The sequence below is a fragment of the Myxine glutinosa genome, chromosome 7 (genome assembly GCF_964187855.1).
Source record: "Myxine glutinosa chromosome 7, kmMyxGlut1.1, whole genome shotgun sequence".
NCBI classification, from domain to species: Eukaryota; Metazoa; Chordata; class Myxini; order Myxiniformes; family Myxinidae; genus Myxine; species Myxine glutinosa.
In genome coordinates this window covers 19358713-19381284 of record NC_136267.1, presented here as the reverse complement: position 1 = coordinate 19381284, position 22572 = coordinate 19358713, and the positions used below count along the sequence as shown (strand labels likewise).

Sequence of the window (22572 nt, the reverse complement as noted above, 5' to 3'; positions counted from 1 at the left end):
CTCCTCATCTTCAGCAGGTGGCATGATAAACTCATGGAAGCGCCGTTGGTGTGTGCTCAAGGATGAAACATTCATGTGGTTTCGGGCAAAGCAGGAGGCCCTACGCTCTGGCTGGCTCCACAAGAAAGGTGGCGGTGCCACTCTACAGCGTAGGGGTTGGCGCCGCCGCTGGTTTGTTTTGCATGGTACCAAGCTCTTGTACTATGATAGCGACAGTGAAGAGAAACAACGGGGATCCGTGGACATCCGAGCGGCCAAGGACATCGTAGACAACACTGGTAAAGAGAATGGCATCGACGTCATCACGGAGGAAAGGAAGTTACATCTCATGGCAGAGTCCCCAGAGGATGCCAGGTAACAACAGACTCCAATTTTATTTGCTTTGCTTTTGAAAGACGTTTTCACAATGGAATATATAAAAATGGTGGAAGTGGGAATTCCAAGGTGAAACAAAAAGGTGATTAGTACTTGATTTCTAAATAAGACATGTCTAAATCGTATCTTTGTACAATAGAGTTATCAGAGTGGATGCTCGAAAGATTACACCATGGAGTCTGGTGTGATGGACATGTAAAACCTTGCGAGGAAACTGTTTGGCAGAACTATTAGCTGTTTTACCATGATTGTCGCCTACACGAGGTGTATGAAACCACCAGGGTCTCACGACCACCCAAGCCCCACCAAGTACACTGGAAGCGGCTTCAACACAGGTCTTGGTTTGATTCCAGGCCAAACTATAAACCGCTTCATAAATTGAATCCTCTTATGATTTCACCGTCCGTTCGGAGGGACGTTGAGTTGGGTGTTCCATCTGCTAGCATTCACTGGCAGACCATTGTGTGCTGCTCCCTGGTCAAATTCTAATTTCCTACCTCGAACACCTTGTAGCAGAGCAGCAACCTGTCCTGTCTAGGATTGGTAATCAGCCAGCAATGTTGTTACCTTATCATGAGCACGTCGATGCTCTGTGAATCTCGTAGGCATTCCATTAATCTATTGACTGTTTCCCCTTGTGACCCTTCTCAGCGACTGGTTCAGCATGCTGTGCCGCATTCGTGTGGCCTCTGATGAGGAGTTGGCAGCCATGCATAGCCAGAAGGCGAATCCAAAGAATGCAGTGGTGAGTCGCATCTCCGAATATGGGGGGCTATGGAGGATGGGGGTTGGAGAAGACTGGAGAGAGTCGAGGAATCACAATGGGATGAGAATAACGGGTGTTGGAATAGATAAATGATGAGAGTATCGAGGAAGTTCCATATCCTGGACAATCTTGCTGATTGCAATAACTTCCCGAAAGGGCAATTCATAGATCCGATGCACTCCAATCAAGTATGCACAAAAGGACTCGTGTCTCCATCTTAAAAAGGCCCGACCTTTTCATTTGATAAAGACGACAGTGTTCAATAACCACGATGAAACATTGACCTTGGGGTTTATGAACAATGAATGAGAACTATCCTGGGAGGATTAACCGGATCTTTATTTCAACAAGACATCGTGGCATAAATGAGTGTGTCTGCTCTCTGGTTGGAAGGTCGGCGGTTTGAAAGTCTGTCGAGTCATACCAAAGGCTTTAAAATGGTACGTGCTGCTTCCTGCTTGACACTCAGCATTTGGAGGATAAAGCACAGACCGACTCCTTAGGTTGGTGTCCATGGTGAGGAGGTAACCACTCGTTTGTCCTGTTGAGTGTGAAAGGAAAATTCATGAAATGGTGGCGTCCCTGGTACTTAGAGTGGTGTGGGAAGTGATGTCACTTCCACCTAGCTCAGCAGCTGTGATTGTCGAAAGTGAAGCCTGGTGTGACTCGTGTATTTGTCTGCACATATGTGTGTGCGATTTGTGTTCCAGCTCCTCCACGAGCCTAAGGCCTTGTAAATAAAACAAAAAAAATCATATAAAGCTGACGGCGGTATTTGAAGCATTTACTCTGAAGGTTTAAGTCAGTGGGACATGAGGGTCAGTTTTTCCGAGGCCGAGTCTACCTACGTGTCCTTCCACATTCTGCGCCCCCAGTCAAGATTTGCTGTCGAGAACCATGAGATGGTTTCGTCTAATACTTGGACAAACTATTCTCCTTCAAACTATTCGCGATCGCCATTGTCAGATGGTGAGCGGTGCTTTGCGAAAATGTCGGATCTATGAATTGCCATTAATGTATTAAAGGGAGCACGCAGTTTAAGTGATCACATGTGATCAATGATTATGATGGCAATATACTCGTACATGATTATTGATTGATTGTGGTAGTTTCTCGGAATACTTATATTTGAGCCAAGCGCATTTGCACGTTATGTCCACAGGGAACCATCGATGTCGGTCTTATTGACTCTACCTGTGCATCTGACAACCCAGACAGGTACTTTATCATCAGAACATTACTCTTTCTCTTATAACTAGTATTTTTAGGATAATTATTCTTATTCGTACAAGAATGGATCCTCCTCATCAGTGCCTGACAGGATGGTGCAGAGGTGGCATTCTCGTATGTTTTGAGTTTTATGATCTGGGTTTGATTCTCGATCCGACTATAAATTGTCTGGTCGGTGCTTTGGCCAGATGAGGCATTGCGTCACAAAGTGTGCCGTCTCTCCAATGGACATTAAGCCCGGTGTCCTATCTGCTGGCATTAGCTGGTGGAAGATAAAGTCGCCACGTTATCTTTCAATGAAGTGTCGTCGATTTGTCGTTGGCAACGTGAATAAGTTACAAATTCCCGCTAAAACCACCTTTAGTCAAACGTAACCACCCTCAGTCCTGGCTCTCATTTAAAGATCTTATTTACTGGAAATGGGTGTAATGAAAATCAGTTCCACGACTTTGACCTGGTAGTAGGTTTAATGACAATTTGATCTCTGGCAACATCCTGTAAGAATACAATCATGCAATATATCAGGATCATGGAATCATGGAGATAGTTCAGTAATATCAATCAATGCAAGCAAGCCTAGATTATCTACGTATACGCACCATTCGAGTCTACATGTCATGGATTAAATGTCACAGGAGTGTCTCAGAGCGATGGTCGTCCGAGTTTTTATAGACGCCTCTCAGTGGTTAGAGAGAGCATCACACCTGGGTTCAACTTAGATAGATTTTCATTACATTCTCCCCGCCGTTAGAACTACACTTCAGCGAGGCAGGAATCAAGCACGCAGCAGCATTAGTAGAGCAGCGATGTCAGTACATGTCAGTCGGTCCATCCGTAGCGATCGGGGCGACGAATTTTCCTGCCAGCATGGGTCCGGAAACTACCGGGTACTACATCCCCAAGTCCGGTGTCCCCCACGTCGGAGTAGCCACCTGAGTTAGGTGACGAAGGTGGCACCACAGTGCCTACAGGCAGGGGTGTATTTGGCGGCGAGATGGACGGCAGATGCTCCATAGGTGGAGCCACAGGAGAGTCCATAGACTCGTAAATTGGTTCGTCGATGTCCCCGCAAGGGGCCAGGTGGCGTACGGAGACAGTGGACTCGCACCCATCAGCCATCAACACGCGAGCATGCTCGGGATTAGCTTGGAGTACCTGCACCTTAGCCACTCGTGGATCATACTTGCTCGTGCGAACCGCACGTTTGAGGTAGGCCGGCCCCAGCTCAGCAAGCCAACGAGGTAAAGGTCGGATACTACCCGAGCTCCTCGGGTGATGAAACATCCGTTCGTGAGGAGTCTGGTTGGTGGCCGTACACAGTAAAGTCCTGATTGAGTTCAGCGCCGCAGGTAACGACCATTCCCATTTATCTAGGCCCCGGCCGAGGGACCTAAGGCTTAGCGTGACGGCTCTCCATATAATCCCATTGAAGCGTTCGACCTGCCCATTCGCCTGTGGTCTATACTGGGTGGTATAGCTAGAAGCGACATTATCCTGAAGTAAGAAGCTCCTCACCTCCTGGGACAGGAACACCGCACCTCGATCGGTATGCACGTAGGCCGGATTCCCAAACATAGAAAATAAGTTCTGCAGACACCGTATAACCGTGGCGGCCGTCATATCTGCGCATGTGAAAGCGAAAGGGAATCTCGAGAACTCATCAACGATAGTGAGCAGATAACGAGAGTTACTCGATGCCGGTGACGCCGGCAGCGGCCCTTTGAAGTCCATCGCCAATCTCTCCCACGGCCTAGTTGCTCTGACCAGTGTCCCCATAGGAGGGTTGTAAAAATGCGGTTTGAGTTCAGCACATACAGTATAGTTGCGACAGACCTGGCGAATGTCTTCAACCGAGTATGGCAGATTACGACAACGCACAAAAAGCGCGAAACGCGTCACCCCAGGATGGCACAGTGTGTCGTGCAAAGCGTGCAGATCCTCCAAAGATATGAGGCCCGCACACGTTGCCGGCCGCGATAAGGCGTCGGCAACGAGGTTATCCCTCCCAGGGCGATATTTGATGGTGTAGCAGAAATCGGCGAGTTCGATGCGCCAGCGAGTGATTTTCTCATTCTTAATACGTTGAGCATGCAGGGTGTCATACATAAACGCAACACTCTGTTGGTCTGTGATAATTTGGAAGCATCGTCCGAGCAAATAGGAACGCCAACGCCGAATCGACTCGACGATCGCGTACGCTTCCTTTTCGACAGACGAATGTCTCCGCTCAGCGGAGGTGGGAGTTCACAAAAAGAAAGCCACAGGGCGCCCCCCCTGGGAGAGAGTCGCTGCTATCGCATGATCCGATGCATCACTTCCCAAAACCAAAGATTTGTTTTCGTCAATCGTCGCCACAGTGGCGCCAGCGATGTCGGACTTAAGGCCATGGAAAGCAGCCTTGGCATCAAGGCTCATGGGGAACACTTCGCAGTCCAAAAGTGGGCGGAGTTTCACGGAGAAATTTTGTACCCACTTAGAATAATGGGCGAACAGCCCGAGAGCACGCTTCAGCGAAGCACGATCGCAGGGCGGGGCCATGTCGAGCAAGGGTCGCAGATGCTCCTTATCCGGAGCAACAGAGCCGTGGGTCACGGTGTACCCCAGAAGATCTATTGTGCGAGCGGAGTAACGACATTTAGCCTCATTCATAGTTAAGCGATTCCTCTGCGCAACCTCGAGGAAGCACCTCAGATTAGCATCATGATGTTCCTGGTCATGCCCGCAAACCGTGAGATTGTCCAGATATACAAAGATGTCGGTCAAGTTCTCCTTAGCGATGAGGTCGTCCATAGCCCTCTGAAAACACGCGACCCCGTTCGTGACCCCGAAAGGTAGCCGGGTGAACTGGTATCACCTTTGACCCGATTCAAACGTGGTATAGATACGGTCGGCCTCGGAGATGGGGATTTGATGATACGCACTACGCAGATCGAGAGTGCTATAGACCGAGTACTGGGCCACCTGTGGAACCAGGGAGTCCATTCCCGGTAGGGGGGTAGGCGTCCAGCTGTGTAAATCGATTAATCGTCTGCGAATAGTCAATTACCATGCGTTTGCGATGCGCTTCACTTCGTACCACCAGAACTTGGGCCTGCCATGGCGACCGACTAGGTTCTATGATACCTTCCTTTAATAGCTGGGCCGTTTCTTCCGCAATGAATTGCGCGTCAGCTCGTGAGTAGCGTCGCAATTTAACCGCTACAGGTGTACAGTCCGTGGTCATATTGGGGAACAGCGACAGCGGCTCAATTTCCATCTGCAAGAGCACACACAGCAAGGGTATCAGTGCCACCAAATCCCATTTCCAACCGTCCATGTCGCTTGAGAAAATCATGTCCTAGCAAAACGTCTGCACATAATGCTGGTAAGACCATGAGATGCACATCCGGAAACATTCGTCCCATAATCACAAGCTTCAATCGACATTCCCCATTTGTGCTGAGCCTAAGCCCCTGAGAGGCCATAAAGATCCGACGTCTTGTCCCAAGAATCGGCCATCCATGTTTTTGCACCAGTCGATAATCAACATAACTATCTGTGGAACCTGTATCGATCAAAGCATAAGCAAAAATTCCCTCGATCATAATTGGAATTATAGCTCGAGCCAGGCCAGGTGGACCTGCAGTTATCGAGTCGTCTAGGCGAGGTGCTCACGCCTCGTGTGTGGATCCAACGCCAGCTAAAGTTTTCCATGCCGTAGCAATAGCTTGTAGTTCGTACGTGCAGCCTCCGGATGGCGCTAGTGTCACGCGCGGAGTTTCAAAGCCAGCTAAAGTTTTCCTTGCCGTAGCAGGAGCTTGTAGTTCGTACGAGCAGCCTCCGGATGGCGCTCGTGTCACGCGCGGAGTTTCAAAGCCAACATTAGCCATTCGGGTGGCCGATCCGGAAAGTTGGCAGGGGCGCAGAAGGATGCCTGCCAAGGACGGTCGCACCGCGTTCTGTCGTGTTTGCGCCACTTGTTTAGTCGGCGCGATGAATCTCACCAAGGTCGAGCGCACAGCCAGGGGCCCACGGGAAGGTGCGATTCTCATCAAAGTCGGGTGAGGTGCCCCGCGCTTCGCTCAGCCCGCTGGCTCGGCGATAAGCACATTAATTGTCGAGCGGGTTTGTTTGCCCCGCGTCGTCGATCGGCAAACCTTTGCAAAATGCCCTGTCTTTGTGCACAAATGACATGTCGCATCTCAAGCCGGGCAAACAGACCTGAGATGTTTTCGGTTCCTGCAGAAATAGCACGTAGCGTTACGTCCGGGCTTGGGTCCGGCAGCTGCTGCTGCCGTCAAGCCCGGTTCAAAATCCTCTCCGGGAGTGGCCGGGGTCTCCGATTCTGGCAGAGATGCCGTGGCTGCATCCGCGTCCTCGGCGGTCGCTCTCTCCGGTCGAGCTTGTCGAGATGTCCCCGCAGTGACGTATGGGTGTTCATACGCGTCGGATTGTTCCCGTGCTTGGGTATAGACGTGAGCCAGCCGTAGTGCTTCAGCGAGTGTCAAGTCGGCTTCTTCAAGAAGTCTCTGTCTGACTACTGGGGATCTGAGTCCCGCAATGAAAGAATCGCGAACAAGATCATCACAAACTTGTTCATGTGTACGCACCTCTGGTGCACTCTCGGTCAGCAGACGTCGGAGCTCTTGCGCGAAGTGATCTAAAGTCTCCGTGGGCTGTTGTCTTCGTATTGCGAGCAGATGCCGGGAATAAACCGTGCTTCATTTCTTAATGTAAATACGCTTCAGCTCTGCCACGGCTGCATCGAATGTCACGCATTGTTCGATCGCCCGGTACACGTTGTGATGCACCTTTGTTTGTAGTACCTCTAATTTCGTTTCATTGGTGACGGCGGCTTCCTGAGCCTTGAATTGATTATCCAAGGTTTTCAGCCAATGTGTCAGCTCCGCGCCCGCGTCCGCTGCTTGTGGGTCGGCTCACGGCTGCGAAGAGCGGCACCTGGATCATTCTGTGTCCCACCATGTCGCTCCCGTTCGCCTCTTGTTCTCGATCTGACGGCGAGACAAATTGTCATTAATTATAATGAAAATCAGTTCCACGACTTTGACCTGGTAGTAGGTTTAATGACAATTTGATCTCTGGCAACATCCTGTAAGAATACAATCATGCAATATATCAGGATCATGGAATCATGGAGATAGTTCAGTAATATCAATCAATGCAAGCAAGCCTAGATTATCTACGTATACGCACCATTCGAGTCTACATGTCATGGATTAAATGTCCCAGGAGTGTCTCTGAGCGATGGTCGTCCGAGTTCTTATAGACGCCTCTCAGTGGTTAGAGAGAGCATCACACCTGGGTTCAACTTAGATACATTTTCATTACAATGGGTACCTAAAGAAGGTGTATGTGTGGCAGAGCAGGACGCCTGCAGGAAGTGCTGACGTGGTACAGGGGTTAATGGTCACCATTCTAGTTAAGAGGTGCTAGTTTTGTATATACTTCCTCATAGTAAAGCCTGGCCAGCAGGTTTGTATAAGACTTTGCTAAACACTTTCCCCAGCGCACCCCATAAGAATGGAGGGTTAACTGCAGCCATATTACAGCACCATTTTTGTAGACGGTATGGCAACGAGAAGAATTGGAGGTTAAAAAAAAATGGACACCAATCCATTTTACTACTCATTGGGATTGCTATACTGGCAATAATGGCAACAAAGTGTTGATATTTGACTCCTTGCGATGCACCTGCAGGCCATACTCATTTGCGATCATCGCTGCTGAGCGAGTCCTGCAATGTGAAGCGGAGAGTGCTGAGGAGATGCACCGCTGGATTGCACTGCTTCAGCGCAGCAAAGGAGACGTCCATGTCGATGGGCAGGAGTTCATCATCCGTGGTGAGTGTTAGTTGAATATGGACAGAGAATAACATTTTTCCTCCATTGTCTATTTTGTTTTTGGGGGTGAGGGCCGGGGAGTGAGTGCGACGAAGCGTGTATCGGTTATTGTGATGTTGAATATAATGAAGCTCCACTGTTATGCTGCAAAGGCTGGCTGCACAAAGAGGCTGGGGGCAGCACCGCAAGGGGAAGCGGTGTACCTCGGCTGAAGCGACGCTGGTTCATGCTCACGCACACGGCGTTGGAATGTTACCGCAGCTCGGAACGCAGAGCGGCGCGTCTCTGGACCTTACTGCTCGATAGCCTTTGCACGGTCACTCTGGTCAGCGACCATGCACACCGCCATTCTGGTATGTTTGTTTAGTTAATTATTACATTTATTGTCATTTATTTATTTATTTTATTAATTGTAGACACTTTTACTTATTTATTTATTATTTCCTTTACCTGTTCATTGTGTATGTAAATTTACCTATTTGTTGTGTATGTAACTTTACATATTTGTTGTGTATGTAACTTTACATATTTGTTGTATATGTAACTTTACCTATTTGTGTACGTAACTTTACCTATATATTGTGTATGTAACTTTACCTATTTGTTGTGTATGTAACTTTACCTATTTGTTGTGTATGTAACTTTACCTATTTATTGTGTATGTAACTTTACCTATTTGTTGTGTATGTAACTTTACCTATTTGTTGTGTATGTAACTTTACCTATTTGTTGTGTATGTAACTTTACCTATTTGTTGTGTATGTAACTTTACCTATTTGTTGTGGTCATGTTCCATGTGTAATTTTGTTTCAATTTTGTGGAGATTTGTAACCATTTACATTTTTGAAAAGCTTAAGAGCCTCTGACTCCGAAAATCAATGTTTCCATTTGATTTGAAAATGTTTTCATTTCCATTTTGATTTCATTTAAAAAAAGAAAGAGATTGAATTTTTTTTTTTTAATCAAATGAAAACATTGCTTTTTGGAGTCAGAACCTCAAACTTTTCAAAAATGTAAATGGTTACAAATCTCCACAAAATCGGAATGAACCTTAAAATCTGGACATATGGAACTGGACTATTGTGTACAAAAAAAATTTCATTCTACTATTTATTTTTTTATTTTTTTATTTTGTCCCATGTTCTTCTTATTTATTCGTTTTTTATGAAGTACTTATTTATTTTCTTTCTCACCTGGGTAATATCTTTAGCACCTTTTGATCTCGGAAGCTGATATTGGACATGACAGTGACCAAGTGCTTTGGCTGTACAGGGTATTTTGGGTTTATTGATTATTCAATTATTCGATTAGTTATTTGATTTTTCGATTTATTAATTGATTTTCAAAAAGTTACAGATTCGGATGAAACAGTGGTGGTTTAGTTATGCTATTGGCCAATTGATTAATAAGTTAATTATTTTACGATTATTATTATTAATTTATTTTAATTACGCAGTTAATCAATCATTATTGTACACATCGCTCCCTCGCAATTCCATCTCCATGTGCTGCACGGCGGCATCGCCAGGCGCCAAAGGCTCCACGGCAATGCCACGGCATGGGGGCGGTGTACTTTGAATATATCTTTACTTTCTTCCTTTTTTATTTTTAATGTGTATTTCAAATCTATTTCTCATTGTTTCTCATCTTTCTTGATGTTCCTCTCATCCTTATGTTCATGCTTCAATCACAATTCTCAGCATCTCCTCTGCCTCTTTACTTGGTGTTGTCTTTTTTTTATTCCATTTTCCTCTGTCTTTCGTGTTTGTTTTGTTAATCTTTATGATTAATTTTTTTTTCTTCAATTGTTCTACTCCATTTAACGTTTTGTTTCATTTTTTTATTCTCCTGCTGTTTTTTAAATTTAATTTAATTTAATTTATACTGCATTCACTGATGCACATTATTTCTCATCTTGATCATCTGTTTATTATGTTGCTCTTGATTTTGTTTGATGGACATTCCCCGAGAGCACTTAGGTGCCCACCACGTAAGCCATTTTAACAAGTGGGTTTTTGGCTTGCAGGTTATTGTTGCATTGTGGTGCATGGAAAAAGGCACGTGTACCAGATGTACACAAGGATGCACACTGAGGCCTCCCGCTGGTCCAGTGCCGTGCAGACGGTCATTGACTCACGACCGCTCATCGAGACAGCCACTCAGCAACTGATGCAGGAGATCAGGGTGGGTATATCTGTTGTCTGTCTGGAAACTGTGAGGGAACATAAAAGCGATATTCACCATTTGAAACTTCATCAGGGGTACTTCTGGTAGACTGGCTTCCAGTCAGCTGGTACATTTTATACAAGTGATAACCTCAACCTATCCTCTCAAATTAAAATGATCATTGAGATGTGTGTGCACATCACCATGTTGAACCTCCATGTTCTGTCCAGATAAATTTGTGGAAAAAGTAAATGCTGTATTATGTAGTGATCCCACCTGCCAAGCCAATGCTTGCACACAAACAGTGGTAACTGCATCTTCAGAGATTTATTACCAGCTTAGGCAACACATTCTTTTACAAATCCATAAAAGCTAATTGAAGCACTATTTCTTTGCACCCTTTTGAGTTCTGACATGTGTTTAATAATCTACTGCATGTATGAGTATTTTGATGTATTTTGGTTCATTACATGTGGAATGGAATCTGTCTTCACGTGTTGACATCATTATCAAAATAACAACTGTCTTGTTTTTAGCTCACCTGGAACATAGTTCCGGGGAGCTTATGCATCGTCCGTCCGTCAGTCCGTTAAACACTTGCAACGTCTTCTCCGAAACCGCTGATGGGATTGTGACCAAACTTGGCACAAATGATACTTGGTATGTTGCAACTCAAGTTTGTTCACAGCTTAAATTAAATAGGGGTCTAAGGGGCTCTACTGAGGGTTAAAGTGGATCCAGGTTTGCCTCCCCCCCCCATCTCCCACAAAAGAGGTATTTGTTTTCTTCTCATAAACGACACACACAATTCCTATGAAACTTGACAACAACGTTCCATTCATCACCGGTGATGTACCAACGTTTGTTCACGGCATTTAAAACATCCGGGTCTAAGGTGGTTAACGGTGGGGTTTCCCCCTAAAATAGGACAGCAGCACTGGTTCGTAGCACATTACATTTTGACGCAGTTCACTATTGCTTAATAAACATGAGCACCTGACTGGCACTTTGTAATACAAGCAAATTATAATCTATGAAAGAGCTTAATCACCGAGTACTGTGTTTTAAATTAACATTTATGTAATTTATTTCAGAAAATATCACACTTTGCAAATTTTAAAATTTTATTCACTTCAATGTCATAAACCATAGATAAGTTGATTCTGAGTACAAGTCGCGGCCCAGACTTGGGGGGGGGGGGGGGGGGAGGGGGGGAAAGTATCGTCTGTAACGCGAAAACTACGGTATATCAGGAGTGATTCTTCTTCATCTATCTGTCGTGCCATGAGTTGCATTCCAAAGCCGATAAATTGCCAAATGCATCGAATCAGACAGGATAATACTGGACTGTTGTGGAGTTGATTAGGTGAATGTTTGCTCATCCGGTTTGTTTTAACCTTGCTGCTTGTGCTGCAAGAAGTCTAATGTTAAACATCTATGTCGATCGTTTTTGTTCATGTCACTTGTATGTTAATCTTTTTTTCAGGAAAATGCTGGGAATCCTGACGTATTGGAGCAGATTGTACGGCAGAACCCAATACTCCGCTACTCGCAACATCCGCTGCACTCTCCACTCCTCCCGTTACCTTACGGGGATGCAGAGACCTGTGCCCATGAGTCTCTCCAGTCCACTCACATGAGGCCTGCTCACAACATACCTCAATGGCCGATGACGCCGAGCAGGCAGAGCCGAGGTGGAGGTTCGTGCCGTTCCGATTTGCATTTACACGATACAGGGCTGTTCCCCAACCCCCCATGCAGAGGTAACTCCATAGCTGGCCTGCCCAACGTCATTGTCTTTTTAGGTATGGTATAAATCATCCAATGGTGAAACAGGACACACACGCCTCTTTTCTTCCACATTTGGAAATCTTCATGGCGATATACACATTACACAAGGAACTTGGATACAAGAAACCATTTGACCCGTCAAACTTGCACGACATCTACATCTACATCACATTAATTGAATGTAAAAGTTTATCAACTTCATTTGTGGGAGGGGGGGGGGGGGGTGTGTGTTAAGCAGTGACAATGTGACATCCCTGCAACCAACAAACTCCTCTTCAGTCACCTCTTCTAATCGGAGCTGCATAGTCCTCTTCTGATGATGCGTTTTTTATCTTGAACAAATAGTTTTATACCCGCGGTACTTTTCCTTCCTTGTGCTTTTCCAATTCTATACATCTGTTCTATCCCATAGTAAGATGGGAGAAGAACTGCTACAGAAGTCTTCAGGATGAAGCCGTGTGGATGTTTTCTCTACTACGGGAACTCGAGGAGGTCTCTGACCCTTTGCCCGGTATCCGAGCTATCCTGCAGGCTTGCCACGACCTACGTCCTCTATGCAATGAGGCCTACTGCCAACTGATCAAGCAGACAACACGACCGGTTCAACCTGGAAGCTGTGGAACATTACACTTGTGGCAGGCCCTTACCTGCCTGGCTTGCGTATTCCCACCGAGTCGGCCTGTGCTGCGCTATCTCAAAACACACCTGCGCAGGTAACGAGGACTTCTGGGGTCTTTTTTATTACGCTAATAGAACAAGGAAAATATATGGGCAGGCAGGATAGCCTAGAGATTTGCACACTCGCCTCTGTTTAGCTTTCGTTCAAATTCGACCCAGCTATAAACTGTCACCCTGATGTACTGCATCAGCAGCACAGGTGTGCCCCCAGAAAATTACTGCAGGTGGAAGAATAAGAAGGCAAAATAGACAATTCTGGACTCATTTTAACATTAGTATTATGTGCACTGACTGGTAATTGTAAAAAAAATCTTGTTTAGCCCCACTCCAAACAATTTTGAAACTCCAGTTACTCCTCAAAACTTCACATCAGAGGAAGAAAGACACAGATTATCAGATTTTACCACCACACGTAGAACGTGCAACCTCAAAACTTGAGAGAAACCTTCACCGAAAAGAGTTGGAAATCACTAAAATGTGGTTCGACAATGATGAATGACGATTGCTGAATAATTGCACTGACTCGGTGTCGTATCTCTGGCGGATATTTCTCATCCACAGAGCGCGCGACTGGCAGAGCTGTCCGGAGCTTCGGCCGTTCATTGCACAAACACAGGAAGTGCTGAGGCAGGGACGTGCTCGTGAGTACATGCCGTGCCACCCCGAGCTGGTGGCATTGATGGCTCTCAGTGAATTGGAAGCCACGGTGTTTTGCCATGGTGGCGGGTCGTGCCGCATCTCTGTTGGGCCTCACACCACAGCCGGAGAGGTGTGTGGCCTGATTTGGTTGTCGCATTTTTAATTTTTGACGTCATACTTTTTGAAGCTTCATTCTTCGTTTCTTTATTATTTTTTCTTCATGCCCCCTCCTTACCAATTGGATTCTGTAGGTGGTTGAAAAACTAATGAGAGGTCTTGCCATGGAGGACAGCAGAAACTCCTTTGCACTATTTGAGCAACGTGGAGCTAACGGGCGCGCAATCGAACCTCGATCGAACCTCGCACAATCCTGGCAGATGTCCTGGCCAAGTTTGAAATGTGCGTTCCTCTTTTTTTTTTCCAAATAAAATATTTTGCATGCATCACAGATGTGTGGAGTATCGTTGAGAGAGAGGAAGACAAATAATGAATTGCGAAAGATGATGGGAATAGAGCCTGTGATGGATGCTGTGAAGAGGAACAGGTTGAGATGGTTTGGTCATGTGTTGAGGAAGGATGAAAGTGACTGGTTGAGAAGGGTGATGGAAATGAATGAAGAATGTAGGTGGGGTGGATATTGTTTTTTAATAACACCCATATTATGTTATTATCATTAATGTTGTTATTACTTTTGTTATTAGAAATAGCCTTGGGAAAACACCACACAAAATGCCATGAAAAACGCCATTGAAGCATCAGGGTCATGTTGTTAACCATGGTGGGGTATATAAACTCGAGTAGATCTTCGTTCAGGTGCATTCCTTCGACACGATAAGCAGAAATTTCCTCACGGATGTCAGCATTCCTCCAAATTTCTTTCAGTTTTAGTGTTAAACAGCGGTAGTGACTCTTTAAAAAGGTAATCATATGTGTTTGTGATTTATAATATTTTTAAACTTCTGGTAAAGGTTTTCCATGACATGCCATGATAAGCTATTTTAATACGGCTATACATCTCACCATACAATCCCCTTGGTGGGGGAAAGATGGTGGAAGAAGAAATGCGGGCAAGGGGGTTAACAAGGGGAGGTGCAGAAAATAGGGCAAAATGGAGAAGATTGTCATGGGGACCGCAAGGCTAACCCCCGCTCTAGCACGGAAATGGCCTTAAAATGCATGTTGTTGTTGATGTATCACAGAATAATTGTTCTGTTTCTTATGAGGATTATGATGATAACGATGATTGTCTTTTATATCATTGTGATGACTGAAGCAACTTGTCATTGCAATGATCGTTTACACCACAAGTGTTCACAGCGCTGCTGCTGCTGCTGCTTCTTTTTTGCTCACAGACTCTCAGAGTCCGACTCGGCAGACGAGCAGGAGTGTCGGTATCAGCTCTACTTTAAGCTGTACTGCTTCCTGGACATGAGTAGCATCTGCAGTGACAGCGTGGAGTTTGCATTCATGTTTGAGCAGGTAGAGTACGACATCAGTATTTGGTACAATTAAAGGATTGTTTTGCGATTTGGAAATGGGTTCATTTTCATAATCTTGCTTACCAATGGTAAGACGTCGTGCAAATTATAATACAACTTTTTTTCATTGTCAAGGCTCATGAAAGTGTTGTACGAGGTCATTTTCCTGCACCAGCTGACACATTGCAGCTGCTCGCTGCCCTGCGCCTGCAGTACTCGCTCGGCGACTTCACCCGGGGCTGGACTACAGATCCAAGCCTCGAGCATATCTACCCGATCGGCCGCATTAAAGCGCGTCTTGCTTCCGGGCACTCGTTACCAAGTACACCATCACATGGGAACAATGAACGGAAGCGCTCGCTCTTCATCGATGGTTCACTCCGTCGAAGTCTCCGTGCCGCCACTGTCTGGGGGAGTGGGGGTGGTGGAGCCCGACGTAAATCTTCAACGTCTTCCACGTCGTCTTCATCATCATCTTCGACCTCTGGAGATGGAGAGGCGAGCACGGCGGCTGAGCTGTGGCTGCAGGAAGAGCTCCAGGCGACTAGAGATGGTGTGACGGAAAAGTGGAGGAAGTTGCGGGGTACATCACAGCAGCAGGCCATGGAACGTTATATGAACCTGGTCCGGGAGTGGCCTGGATATGGCTCCACTTTATTTGATGTCGAGGTAAATAGGTATTGATTAAAAAAGAAAAAGCGTCTTTCCTTATCATTAACAAAAATAACAATTCTGAGGGGAAGTATGTAAGATGAGATTTTAAGTTGAAGTTTTAGACACAGCTTAAGAGCGGAGCTTCTTATACTTACTAACCTGGATATTGTTTGACACAATGTTCCACGTAAAGGAAGCAGAATGCCTCACTTGCATAACCGCGCAATCATCAGGGATGAGAGAGAGGTGGTGGGAGAGAAATGGTATGGGAGAAAGAGATCGAGAGAGGTGGTGTGGGAGAAAGGGAGGTGGTGTGGAAGAAAGGGAGGTGGGGTGGAGAGAGGGAGGTGGGGTGCGAGAGAGGGAGGTCGGTTGCGAGAGAGGGAGGTCGGGTGCGAGAGAGGGAGGTGGGGATGGGAGAGAGGGAGGTGGGGTGCGAGAGAGGGAGGTGGGGATGGGAGAGAGGGAGGTGGGGTGCGAGAGAGGGAGGTGGTGATGGGAGAGAGGGAGGTGGGGTGCGAGAGAGGGAGGTGGGGATGGGAGAGAGGGAGGTGGGGTGCGAGAGAGGGAGGTGGGGATGGGAGAGAGGGAGGTGGGGTGCGAGAGAGGGAGGTGGGGATGGGAGAGAGGGAGGTGGGGATGGGAGAGAGGGAGGTGGGGTGCGAGAGAGGGAGGTGGGGATGGGAGAGAGGGAGGTGGGGTGCGAGAGAGGGAGGTGGGGATGGGAGAGAGGGAGGTGGGGTGCGAGAGAGGGAGGTGGGGATGGGAGAGAGGGAGGTGGGGTGCGAGAGAGGGAGGTGGGGATTGGAGAGAGGGAGGTGGGGATTGGAGAGAGGGAGGTGGGGTGCGAGAGAGGGAGGTGGGGATTGGAGAGGGAGGTGGGGATTGGAGAGGGAGGTGGGGATTGGAGAGAGGGAGGTGGGGTGCGAGAGAGGGAGGTGGGGATGGAGAGAGGGAGGTGGGGTGCGAGAGAGGGAGGTGGGGATTGGAGAGAGAGAGGGAGGTGGGGTGCGAGAGGGGGGGAGGGAGGTGGGGTGCGAGAGAGGGAGGTGGGGTGCGAGAGAGAGGGAGGAGTGGGGATGAGAGAGAAGAGAGAGAGAGAGAGAGAGAGAGAGAGAGAGAGAGAGAGAGAGAGAGAGAAGAGAGCAGAGAAAGACACACACACGGAGAGAGAGAGAGAGAGAGAGAGAGAGAGAGAGAGAGAGAGAGAGAGAGAGAGAGAGAGAGAGAGAGAGAGAGAGAGAGAGAGAGAGAGAGAGAGAGAGAGAGAGAGAGAGAGAGAGAGGAGAGGAGAGAGAGAGAGAGAGAGAGAAAGAGAAAGAGAAAGAGAAAGAGAAAGAGAAAGAGAAAGAGAAAGACAGAGTCATTAAAATACCAAAGACAGCGACCACAAAGGATAATTGGGCAAGATAAAGGAAAAAGTGATTGACAAGAGGGAGGAATTCTAAACAGAGATCTCCACAGAGTATTAACATGGACCACGACACAAAAGGTGTGTTGTACGTAATAGGTATATTAACACCAGTCCATGTAAACACTGTTTCTGCCTTGCGGCTTCATCAGCAGGACAATAAATAGCTAACGTGAAACTTTTAGTTCCTCAAAAGGTTACCTGAATTAATTGAACAAGGACTACAGCTTGTTTGTGAAAGGGACCGTGGAGGTGAACAGGTTGTTCTGATCAGTGTGTGTGTGTGTGTGTGCAGTGCAAGCAGGGCGGGTTTCCACGTGAACTGTGGCTGGCTGTGAGTTCAAGTGCAGTCGCCGTGTACAAGCGTGGAGAGCCCCGACCCCTGGAAACTTTTACGTATGATCGCATCCTGTCGTTTGGTGCTCCGCATACGAACTCTTACAAGATCGCTCTTGCTGAACGGGATATGATGTTTGAAACCGCACAGGTAATTGCACTGCTATTTTCATGGCCGACGGGTTACATCGGAGGTCGGTTCCGCCTTACGAGTTTTGAAACTACCTTAAGACAAATATACAGAAAACATTTTCAAAGAATAACTTCACTGCAGAGTAATTCAAAACTGTATATGAGATAAAGTTCTTCGGATAAAGTTCTTATGATAAAGTTCTTATGAAGCTTCTTCTTCATTCATATGCAGCACACGGTGTGGGATAGCAACATTGGCTGAGCTGTGCCGCCGATGCAGTGCCCTCTGCTGGTTAGAGCAGGAATTTGTAATTGGTCAATTGTAACGGAGATGGCTTGCCTCCTTTGCACAAGGGCCCCATGGGATCTTTAACATATCCCAATGAATGCTGAAAGATGGGATGCCCGTTTAACGTCCATCGATGGATGCAACAACTTTGATGATCGTCCCTTATGAAACTCAGTCATGTAGACAAATTGCAAGCTTGAAAGATCTCTCTGTGACTTAGTATTCAAAACTCCATTATTATTTCGATGCTTTATTATCAAAAGGGAGACAGGATAGTTCTGAAGTAGCAGGATTATGTTTGATCTGTCCAGTTTGGGCTTTATTCTCGACCCAACGGTAACATGTCCGACAGGTGCTTCACAGGCAGGGCCGGCATTGCTGTTCTCAGATGACGTTAAACTGGGCTTCTCGCCTGCTAGAATAATGTGGAGATTATAGATCCCTCTGTGCCTTTCTTGAAGAGTAAGTGAGTTCGCTTCGGCACACTGAACAAATTCCAAATTCCTGCTCTAACCGACAGGGGGCGCTGCAACAGCAAATGGCACACAGTCATAATGTGCTACATACACAAGAAGAAAAGAAGCTTGACTGGCGCAAGAAATGTCATCATCACATTGCAAATTCTATCACACGTTGACAAAGGGCGTTTTTGGTCGTTACAAAGCTCTGAAATGGTGGAAGCATCCACATCTTCATCAATTGCGTCAAGCAATGCAATTTCCTTTTGTCATCACTTTTTACCCAAAACACTGAACACACATTTTAAAACGTTTTTCTATGCAGTTTGCACAAACGTTGTGAGAGCACAATGATTTGAGGTTAACGTACTGCTTGCTCTTTCCATAGAACTTGTCGGATCTCGTTAAGCTTTTGAGTGAGGTTGAGTTAGTTGCATCGGTTCTCTGTCCGACAGGTGGTGGAGATCGCAAAGCTAATGAAAGCTTACATACACAGCATCGTGTCCAATCGCTTCAGCACCCGTGCCACGACGGACATTCCAGACATCCCAGCACTGGGCGAGCTGAAGACACATCTCCTGCACTTTGCTCATTTAATGATGTCGCTCCGCTGTGGGGAATTGGCGATAGCTCCACCCCATGCTTGACCATCGCAAGCCAAGGAGCACTCGCATGGGTCACCGAAACTCTTGGACCGAATGTTTTAGGCCCAGGTCTTGCTTGTCGTGCCCTTTTTCCCATCACAGCGATGTGTACTGCTTCCTGATTGACATCGCAGGCACGAACGCTTCTCGTGGTTGGCACAAGCAGATCGAAACGCACCACTAGTCGGGTCGCTGTGCGCCCGCTGCTGGTGGTTTATTGTATAGAATCCACCCTGGTTGGTGGTATTTGCTGCTGCTGCAGACTCCGTGCCTTAATAATTTGGACCTCATCATCTCAGGGTATGGCGCAGTATTTTGAGGAAGTGTTGAAGGTCAAGTGGGAGGAATCGCGAGCGACTTAAGTGCCCCAAAAGCATTCTCACTGCAAAATGCTCATCCGTGATGGAAGCACATCGGCCACTATCATTTGATACCTACTTCCTAGTGTTATTTATATTCCTCTGAAAGAAACCACTCGAGAATTTGTTTTATATTGTGGCAGCGCGGTGTGTTTTGGACGAAGGCTATTAATTATTTTTTAAACAACAAAAACTGTTCTGCTGCTTCTATAATACAACAACAACAACAGGCATTTTAAGGCCATTTTCCCTGCTAGAGCGGGGGTTAGTCTTGCAGTCTCCATGACAATCTTCTCCATTTTGCCCTATTTTCTGCACCTCTCCTTGTTAACCCCCTTGCCCGCATTTCTTCTTCGACCATCTTTAGCCAAGTCTTTCTCGGTCTTCCCCGTCCTCTACTTCCTTCTACATTCATTCCCATCACTCTTCTCAACCAGTCACTTTCATCCTTCCTCAACACATGACCAAACCATCTCAACCTGTTTCTCTTCACAGCATCAATTACAGGCTCTATTCCCATCATCTTTCGCAATTCATCATTTGTCTTTCTCTCAACGATACTCCACACATCCACCGAACCATTCACATTTCCACCCTTTCCCGCCTTCGTTGCTGCTCTACGTTCATTACCCATGTCTCGCTCCCATAAATCATAACACTTCTCACACATGCAGCATACACCTTTGCCTTCAGCTTCAACGACATTCCCCTCCTCGTCAGCACGCCACTCAGTTCCCGAAACTTCTTCCATGCACATCTCACTCCAGCAACCGTTGCCGAGTCTGATCCACCTTCTCCATTCATGTCTCCTAGGTAGGACAACTCACGGTAGTCCTAATTGTCCACGGTAGGACAACTAGGACAGCTTGTATAATAACAGGCTTAATTATTTGGTCATTGTTTAAAAACTTTTTTTTTTCAACTAAGTGTAAGTTGAAGGAAACATGAAATGCAACTGTTGCCAAAGGTATAGTCTGACTTTCTTCTATCAGTTTCAGGACAGCAGCATGTCAATGTAGAAGGAAGAACGAGTCTTACTGGTGAAGGCCCAGTGCCGATCTGAAGGATCTGAGTCTGTGGCCAGGTAGAATGATGGATGAAATCAACAGGACGTTGACCGAGGTACCCTAACTGCCATTGGAAGCAAGAAGAAGCTGACGTTTCATTTGTTAACCCTTCCTAGGAGTTAGAGGGGTTTACGCCCAAAATGTTGGCTTTTCCTTGCACCCCGCAGCGGTTGGCCTTCCTCAATATCGTTGGCCTGTTGATCTGATCAATCATATTAACGTACCTTGGCAATGATGAGATAAATTACCGCTGGTCGGGAACTACGAACTACCGAGGTGTGGTCGCCTTTGCGGGTCACGTGTACGAAATAGGGCTGGATCAGATCTCGAGAACGCGGGAGGAAATCCGTGGCATCCATTTGCTTGTGACAATGTCACGGGTTTTGCACAACTTTGGTTGAGGACCTGTTCCATATGGCGAATCATTTGGACATAAACATGAAAAAGCACATTCGAATATCCTCGACCGACTTTGCTCAGGCCTCAACGCTTGGCTGCTGTCGGTGTCACTTTGATGGAGCGTTTGTTGTGTGGATGGTTTTGTTTGTTCAATTACATCCAAGGAAGTAGCTGAATCCAAGACCAGGTCACCTACCCCACTCGAGGCCCGACAGCAGGTATCCAGTGATCATTCCAGTGAAAAAAGAAAACATGCTACTGATTATTTTTTATTACTATCCCATTCTCTCAACATCAATATCAGCATTAGATAACGCTGCATATTATCCTGAAAGTTTGTTAATCTCTCAATTTTCCAACATTTTCACTGTTGACTAAAAAACAACAAATCATTTTTTTTTTTACATCATTCAATGTCCTGGCCTATGATTCGTTTTTTTTGATAAACCCTTTTTCATTCTGTCTATGCAAACACGCAATAAATATATACACTTGGTCTGCCTCAACTTGATGAAATGTGTACATTAATTTTATTCATGTTTTTCCTTTAATATATTGCATGGCCTCTGTATCCTAACCACAGACTGTACCCTTTATTTAAGGATGCTCTACCAGTTTTAAACATGAGATGCCACTTTTGATGTTTTCACCGAGCCATGTTTGATGTTTTCACCGAGCCACTTTTGATATTTTCACTGAGCCACTTTTGATATTTTCACCGAGCTACTTTTCATGTTTTCACGTTTGATATTTTTCAACGAGCCACGTTTGATATTTTCACCAAGCCACTTTTGATGTTTTTGCCGAGCCACATTTGATGTTTTCGGCGAGCCACTTTTGTTATTTTCACCGAGCCACGTTTGATGTGTTCATCGAGCCACGTTTGATATTTTCACCACACTTTTGATGTTTTCGCCGAGCCATGTTTGATGTTTTCGACGAGCCACTTTTGATATTTTCACCGAGCCACTTTTGATATTTTCACCGAGCCACTTTTTATGTTTTCACCGAGCCACGTTTTATATTTTCACCGAGCCACGTTTGATGTTTTCAGCGAGCCACGTTTGATATTTTCACCGAGCCACTTTTGATGTTTTCACCGAGCCACTTGATATTTTCACCGAGCCACTTCTGATATTTTCACCGAGCTACTTTTGATGTTTTCACCGAGCCACGTTTGATATTTTTACTGAGCCATGTTTGATATTTTCACCGAGCCACTTTTGATATTTTTCACTGAGCCACGTTTGATATTTTCACCGAGCCACATTTGATATTTTCACCGAGCCACTTTTGAAGTTTTCGCCCAGCCACGTTTGATGTTTTCGACGAGCAACTTTTGATATTTTCACCGAGCCACGTTTGATGTTTTCGCCGAGCCACTTTTGATATTTTCACCGAGCCACTTTTGATGTTTTCGCCGAGCCACGTTTGATGTTTTCGCCGAGCCACTTTTGATTTTTTCACCGAGCCACGTTTGATGTTTTCACCGAGCCACTTTTGATGTTTTCACCGAGCCACTTTTGATGTTTTCACTGAGCCATGTTTGATGTTTTCACCAAGCCACGTTTGATGTTTTCACCGAGTCACATTTGATATTTTCACCGAGCCACTTTTGATATTTTTCACCGAGCCACAATTGATATTTTATATTGAGGCATCTATGTCCCTCATGTAACCTTTAACTTTTCATTACCTCCGCCAACAAAGGTGGATGGATGGAGGTTATGTTTTCACCCGTCTGTCTGTCTCTGTTTGTTACTTAGCAAAAACAATTTTGGCAAAAAAATCTTGGCAAAAAGTATGTTGATCACTCCATTGTATGTGTGTGTGTGTGTGTGTGTGTGTGTGTGTGTGTGT

The 22572-nt window shown here is 46.1% G+C and overlaps 1 protein-coding gene across 1 annotated transcript in view; it reads left to right on the top strand.

Annotated features, from left to right (window-relative positions):
- The window catches only part of LOC137431031 (unconventional myosin-X), a 202085-nt gene extending 180878 nt beyond the window's left edge, over positions 1–21207 (top strand). Inside the window, 15 exon segments of the mRNA XM_078781337.1 lie at positions 15–354; positions 1027–1120; positions 2304–2359; positions 8069–8211; positions 8364–8564; positions 10238–10395; positions 11864–12077; positions 12581–12881; positions 13408–13615; positions 13737–13850; positions 13853–13884; positions 14838–14964; positions 15099–15632; positions 17324–17515; positions 18699–21207. Coding sequence (XP_078637463.1) covers positions 15–354; positions 1027–1120; positions 2304–2359; positions 8069–8211; positions 8364–8564; positions 10238–10395; positions 11864–12077; positions 12581–12881; positions 13408–13615; positions 13737–13850; positions 13853–13884; positions 14838–14964; positions 15099–15632; positions 17324–17515; positions 18699–18890 — 2906 coding nt within the window. The 3' untranslated portion in view covers positions 18891–21207.
- The last annotated feature ends 1365 nt before the right edge of the window (positions 21208–22572 follow it).